The sequence below is a fragment of the Psammomys obesus genome, unplaced genomic scaffold, assembly GCF_907164565.1.
Source record: "Psammomys obesus unplaced genomic scaffold, mPsaObe1.curated_primary_1811, whole genome shotgun sequence".
In the NCBI taxonomy this organism is placed as follows: Eukaryota; Metazoa; Chordata; class Mammalia; order Rodentia; family Muridae; genus Psammomys; species Psammomys obesus.
In genome coordinates this window covers 59,566,414-59,573,463 of record NW_026591086.1, presented here as the reverse complement: position 1 = coordinate 59,573,463, position 7,050 = coordinate 59,566,414, and the positions used below count along the sequence as shown (strand labels likewise).

Below are 7,050 nucleotides of genomic sequence, written 5' to 3'. Positions count from 1 at the left end.
CACAGGTAGGAGATCCCACGGAGTGTGACACAGGTAGGAGAGCCCACTAAGTGTGAACAGAGGTACAAGCTTAAGTAGCACTTCACAGCCAAAACAAACCATAGCCTCTATGCAAATAGCTGTAGGCATTTATCAAACCTGGATAGCCTGCCTCTCTTCATCCCCAAATTTTACCTGTAAAGAGTTATCCTATGGATACTTCCCTCACATGTATGAACAAAAACTTACAAAGACTATATGATTTTCAATTGTGACGTTCTGAGAAGTAAAACATCTGGAAAGAATTTAAAGGCCCTTCAACAAAGGATTAGCATACAAATGGTACAGTGATTGAAATGGCATACTAAACAGCCATCTAAAAGAATTATGATCCATGTGTTAGACACTAATCCAATAAATATTTCCTGGCAACAGTGAATGCAATCCAGCTCAGCGCTTCTAGAATCCTATCCATGAAGAGAAACAGAAAGTCAAGTGGACAAGCAGGTCAACTGAGAACTGACATCAACATCTCAGGGAAACAGGGAAGTGGGTAATAGGGAAAACTTGTTTTAGATTATCTGAACAGGACCTTCCTGAAGCAAAATTTGAAACCTACACATATAAAAGTTCAATGTAGTAGGAAAACAAAAAGAGAAAGGATGTTCAACAGAGAACCAGCGTACAAGGAAACTTAAAAGGAACTTAGTGTGCTCTAGAAACAGAAAGGGACCCAGAAGACAAGCTAGGGTGGAAGCATGGCCACTCCTGGCCGGGCCTTCTGTGATGCGCTCTAGAAACCCAATGGCTCTGATCCTATACAGGAAGAAGACAGTGAACTGGGTGGGCTTTCAGAGGTCAGTTCCCACAATCTACCCAGCAGCAGCCTACCCTGTATGGTTGAACTGCTGATGAAGGCGCCGAAAGATATCCATGGAGATAGATTAAAAGCTCGGGACCCCCTCACAAGCTGTGCAGGTGGGGACTTCCACTTAATGCTTTACACCCTTAGAAGCACAGTGACGTTTTCCCGTAAAAGTTATGACTTTATCCTCCATGATAATTTCATGGTTTAAAACCAAAAGCTGCCCTGCTTAAAGTTGTTGTTGTTGTTTTTAATTATGTAATAACTGTCAAGGCATTAAATGTTACCAAAACAAATGAGAAACTGTATGGTATGATGATAGATGCCTGTAAGTATGTACAGGGGGTTGAGGCAGGAGAATGGAAAATTCAAAGCCAAATCATGTCTCAAGAGTCCAGAAATAAGTCAAAAAAAAAAAAAAAAAAAAGAAAGAAAGAAAGAAACAAGAAAAGTTTTCTTAAAATGTTCTATGACATCCCACTGCTTTGTTCAGAACAAAGCTCTGAGTCCTTAACTTGGTGTCAAGGCTTGGTCAAGCCTGCCCACCACACCCACCAGCCCTCTTCGCTAAACCCCAGGGTGTCCCAGCCTGTCCTGAGCAGCTGGCTCAGCTCAGAGAGGAGCTCTCTTGTCTTCTAGTCTGCTCTTACTGAGACTGCTACCTGCAAGCCCTGAACACACAGACAGGAAACAGGCGCCACCCAAGCTCTCAGGGACCCTCCAGGAGAGCAGCCAGACCTAAATGTAGCTTCTGAGACAGGGTGTGTCTGTGTAGCCCTGGCTGCTCTGGACTCACTGCACACCGGGCTGGCCTCCACACCACAGCGCTCCACCTGCCTCTGCCTCCCCGAACGCTGGGATCACAGGCCTGTGCCACTGCGCCCAGCTTTGTTTTATATTTTAACTGATTTCCCTCATACCAGCCCTCTTTGTGCTAGAGCAGGAATACGGCTTTAATTATTTCTTCATTTATTTACTGACTTTGCAGGTGGGATGCACGCACGCTCAGAGGACAGTCTGTCGGAGGTGGTTCTCTCCTTCACATGGGACTCTGGGAACCAGGCTTGCTTCAGGCGCTTGACCATGCAGCCGACCCATGAGTACTGTTTTCTTTTGTTTCTTTTGTTTTCTCTATCTTGCCCCTTGGGTGAGAGAAGGGTCCTTTTTAAGCCCACACTGCCTAATTTAAAAGCTCATTTAAATATATTTCCAGTCTGCTCTGTGGTATAAATGAGTATTACTATTGTTTTTTAAGGACTTATTATTGTATATAAATGTACGTGTGTGTGTGAGAGAGAGACATGTGAAAACGCAGTCTAACTCATGAATACCAGAGCAGTATTTACATTGAGAACATACTGTTGTTTGGCATCTCCAGGGTGTGGCTGAACTTATTTGTTTCTTTAAATAAATTATCTTATCTGACATGTTTGTGTGCATGCCACATGTGTGCAGGAGCCTGTTGTGGTCAGGAGGGGTGTTTGGGCCCCTGGAGTTGCAGGCAGTGACCGGGCACTAGGAAACTCTCTCAGGTCCTCTAGAAGAGCAGCAAAGGCTCTCAGCTGTGGGCTCTCCCCAGCCTCCTGCCTCTCTCTGTTGTTTCTGCTGTTCTCTGATAATTAATAGAGGAATGCATATAGCTTTGTCATATAGGTGATGCAGAATCAACCGTAATTCCCACCAGTATCTCACAAGCTCTTCTTCTACCTCTAAACCACCGTGTGACAGGGAAGGGTGGTGTCCCACACACTTCCAGAGTCCCACCTCTACTCAAGGAGCAGGCCCTCTTCCTAGGAGACCCTATGCCGATCCACTTCACAAGAGAGCATTTACTGTACAGACGGAGTTATCAGACATGCTCTCTGGAAGCCTTGGATCCCTAGGGAGACTGCTATTCAATGGGAAGGCAGTATTAATCTGAATTGTGGCACATCAGCACTGTCGTGATTAAATAAGATTCAAATGAAGCTCTCAAAAGGCCAAATTCATTGTCAGGAGGACAAACAAACAAAAACACACAACAACTTCTAACTAGTGCCCACCTCTACACCAACAAAGAAAAGGGAGGCCAGCGTGTATCCACTGACGGCTGACGATGACAGCACAATCTACTCTGCCAAGCTGTGGCCAGGCAGTAAGACAGGGTGTGCTTTTCCTGGAGGCTCAAACCAACAGTCTGCAGCCAAGACCAGGTGAGGCAGCCTATGCTTGCCATCCCAGCCTTCCAGACACAAAGCAGGAGGATCAAGAGCTTAGGACTCCTATGAGACACTAGGACAGAATAAATATTAAATAAATAAAACTTGCCTCCAAGCCCGCTGGGGGACATTCCTTGTACCTCGGTGACTGAAAACTCAACATTTTTGCTGGATCTTAGATGTCAATCACCTCACACCCCCCCTCGCCCTAAGCTTCAGAAACTACCCAAGGCTCATAGCTCTGTGGGTTTCCTTCCTAGAGCAGCGTGCCAGCACATGGGAGCACACTATCACACCTCAGAGCCTGGCTGCAGCTTATACAGGATGCCGAGAAAGGCACGCTCAGGGGTCTGGCTGCACTTTCTCTTCCTTCCTCCTTCCTTTCTCCCTTTCTCTCTTAAGACAGGGTCTAACTATGCAACCCTGGCTCACATGGGACTTGCTATGCAAACCAAGCTGGCATCAAACTCGCAGAGATCTCCTGCTTCTGCCTCCCGAGGATGATTAAGGGCGCGCACTGCCACATGAGCTTTCTCTGATGGCAATTCACATCAGTATCCTTACATGCAATGTCTTCTCCCTGCTCATAGTTTATAGCACTGAAAACAACCTGACTTAAACCAGTCTATTTTTTCACATATACATAAACAATTATATTTCTCACAGAATCTTTGACTGAAGACACACACCATAAAGATTTAAATGAAAGTCTCTCACCTTCACTACTCCATCAAAACCAGGGATTGTGTTGACCTTTGCTCTCTTGGCTAATAGTTTGCTTTCTATCTTGTCACCCATGGCTTGAATAGCATGAGTATCAGGCCCAATGAAAGTGACGTCTTCTGCTGCCTGAGAAGAAAAACAAGTTGACACTTAAAACATTGTGATATAAAGTCACAATTTTTCTCAGAGGAAAAGCTCATTCAGGTATGTGCAATTACATAACTATATCTTTAATTATTATTATTTCTGTAGCCAATGTTAAAGTAAGGATGGGAGCCAGCATATCAGAATGTAAATTAGCATATTGCGTTCCAGCTCAACAGAGCACAGAGAAGTAAGGCAAAGCTGGGCCACCAAGAGCACAGCAGTGGAGACTACCACTTGATGTGACCAATATTTTGTGAAGAAAACAATTGACATAACACTGTGCTTACCTGGAACATGCTCTCACTAAATAAACAGTAACTCCCCTTTCAGTGGCCTTATTAATCTCTGTATCCTCATTGTCTTTCACACAGTGCAACAGAACACAAACACCACGTTTATTAAACACCAGCTGTGGGCCCATCTTTGAGCTAAATGCAATGACCACACAGACACCAGCAAACTCAAGGAACACTGATAGATACCTGTAACTCAGAAAAAGAAAGCCAGGAATGTTTGCCTTCTGTATGTACAAAAGGTGTATCCAGAAGATGTGGGGATTCGACATGAACAAATATGGTTTTAATTAAACGTCAGCCTGGGAGCTGGAGAGGCAGCTCAGCGACACCTGCAACGTGGGTTCCAGGAGGTCTGCTGCCCTCTTCTGACCTCTGCAGGCACTAGGTGTGGACACAGTAACAAAGCAGAAACAATCATCTGGTTTCCCCTCACATCCACCTCCCGTGTTTACATCCCGCTCGTTTTTAAAATGCTCATAGAGGGACAGTGAGGTCCTCAGTGCCACCAGAGCACAGTCTAGGAAAGTAAGATGGGGTCACAGGGTCAAGACCTGAAGCTGAGCACAAAGCAGTATGCATGCTGGGCACCACGGTGAAGGACGGTGACCTGACCCTCAGGGCCCGCCGTGAGGCATACGCCACAGGGCGTCACGCATCTGCATCGATGCGCACAGAACTCTCGGGGAAGGGACGCCATTCTTTTTCTAACCAGAGTAACTACACAGCGTAGCTTGGACGGCCTTCCAAAACTGCCCAAGGAAAACTAAAGCCTCCCAGAAAAGGAAGTGGAAGTATAATCGATGAGGAAAGGGCTAGGTAGAAAGACACATACCTGGAAGATTACAAGTCAGCTTGGCCTGTACAATATGAGATAATCCAGTACTCATGTCCAGAAGTTATAAAACAAGGAAAACTGGGCTTCTAGTTGCCCAGAAGTATTAGATAGTGGAGTAGGTTAAAAACTGTCATTGAAGTTTGGCATGATGGTACACACCTGTCAATCCAAAACTTAGGAAACTGAGGCAAGAGTAAGACAAATTCAAGGTTAGCCTGGGCTACACAGTGAGACCTTCTCTCAGAAATAAAAACAGAGTACAACTGAAATTACTCAGAGACAAAATACTGGAAACCAATGTCTTTACACTCAAGATGACTATTTCTCCTCCTGCCCAAAAGCAGACAGAAGAAAAGAAAACTCAGTTTTGGTCCATTTTGGGGGTGGCCATGTGGAAGCAAGTGACCTGCCAGTCTGGCTGAAGTAAGTAAAATGATGAGAGGGAGGAAACTGCCTTTCCTCTTCTTCCTGGGTTTACATCTGTTGTACGGACTATAAAAGACAAACTGATTGAAGAAAAGCATATGGGTGTTTGTGATCTATGCTGCATATGTCACACAAGGCTGTCTCCACAAGGAAATGAGAGCCAAAGGAACAACGAAGTGTGGGTGTTCTGTTGGAGGGTGTTATCTGCGAGTCTGGGTGCTGGGGAATGGACACAGTGCCCTGTATCTGCTTTACAGACACTCTCACCAAACTGTACATAGCCCAGTATGCACAAAGCTTTGGGGGTTTACAGAGGTTTGCTGAAGTCTGATAAAGAATGGTCAGCTGTGTAAATGGCCAGGCAGGTTATGAGCACGATGTCAGAACTAACTGGGAGAAGCATAGCGAAGCCTGCCTGCCTTGTCTGGCCATCCCTGCACTTCTTATGTAAAGACCTACTGACCTACTCAAGAAGAGATGAGCAAATCTCCTCAGTTTTATGAATTGCTTCTCAGGAGATGGTAGGAGAAGGCCAGAGAGAAACTTCTGTTTCTACTGGTGTCTCCGATTCTTTCCACTTCTAATACCGAAGATGTCACATTTGGGTATAACATGTCCTGAACCCTATCAATAATTGCATAAAGCACTAAACTGAGTAGTTCACTATCCAGAAGTTGTGATAAAATGAGAACACTAGCATAATAAGCCAGAGAGGTCCACAGGGTGCCAATAACACAGGAAACCAATACCTACAATCATTCATATTAAGAACTGTAGAACTCTATGTAAGGAATCTCTTTGGCCATACCAAATGTTCATAAAATACAATTCCATCCATGTTTTTAACTAGATTTAGCAGAACCTTCTTTGAGGGGAGAAAGATCTTACACAAAACTACAAAAACGTAAAGCACATGGAAATACGTCTGGACTGCGTAAGGAGAGTGCGTGGCAGCCTCTGCCTGCCAGGGACCTGTGTCTCCACCGGAAGAAGCCACAGTGACAGGGCAATACTCTATGCACTTCTGCATTCCAAGCTGCAACTCTCTGGACAGGATGCAAAGGCAAGAGGCAACAATCACACTTCACACAATTGTCTTTGCCAATTCTCATTTTACCTGCTAAGCTACATGATTTTGTCATCAGTGCTGCTTTAAAAGGCGGATGTAATCAAGCAATCAGAATGCCCACACAAAGAGCTGAAGAGATAACAGAAATGAGAACATCCAAAACACATTATGATTACAAGCAAGACATGATTAACAGCAGCCAGGCGACCTGTGCCACTGATTAACCAGACTTTCCACATGCATTCTAATCTAAAAGAAATTACTTCCTCCAAAATGCAAAATGATCCACCAAAACGCTCACATCAGGTATTTAGTGACTATTCTTTATCCCATGTAACACAAAAGAGAAATGGTCAGTAAGCACACCAGGTAAGTTCTCAGACAAAGGTTTGTGTGAGGCAACTTCCTTTTTAGCAATGTGTTTTCGAAGTACTCTCTAGGTTAGAATCCATATATAGTTAAGGAAAATGTCACCCCAGACTCTTGGCTCCCGTAATACTATAATCAAAAAA

General features: G+C 44.5%; 1 protein-coding gene across 1 annotated transcript in view; it reads right to left on the bottom strand.

Annotated features, from left to right (window-relative positions):
* Pcca (propionyl-CoA carboxylase subunit alpha) overlaps positions 1-7,050 on the bottom strand; it is a 191,914-nt gene that overhangs the window by 127,985 nt on the left and 56,879 nt on the right. The window contains exon 7 of the mRNA XM_055609596.1: positions 3,760-3,891. Coding sequence (XP_055465571.1) covers positions 3,760-3,891 — 132 coding nt within the window. The remainder of the gene's footprint in view (positions 1-3,759; positions 3,892-7,050) is intronic.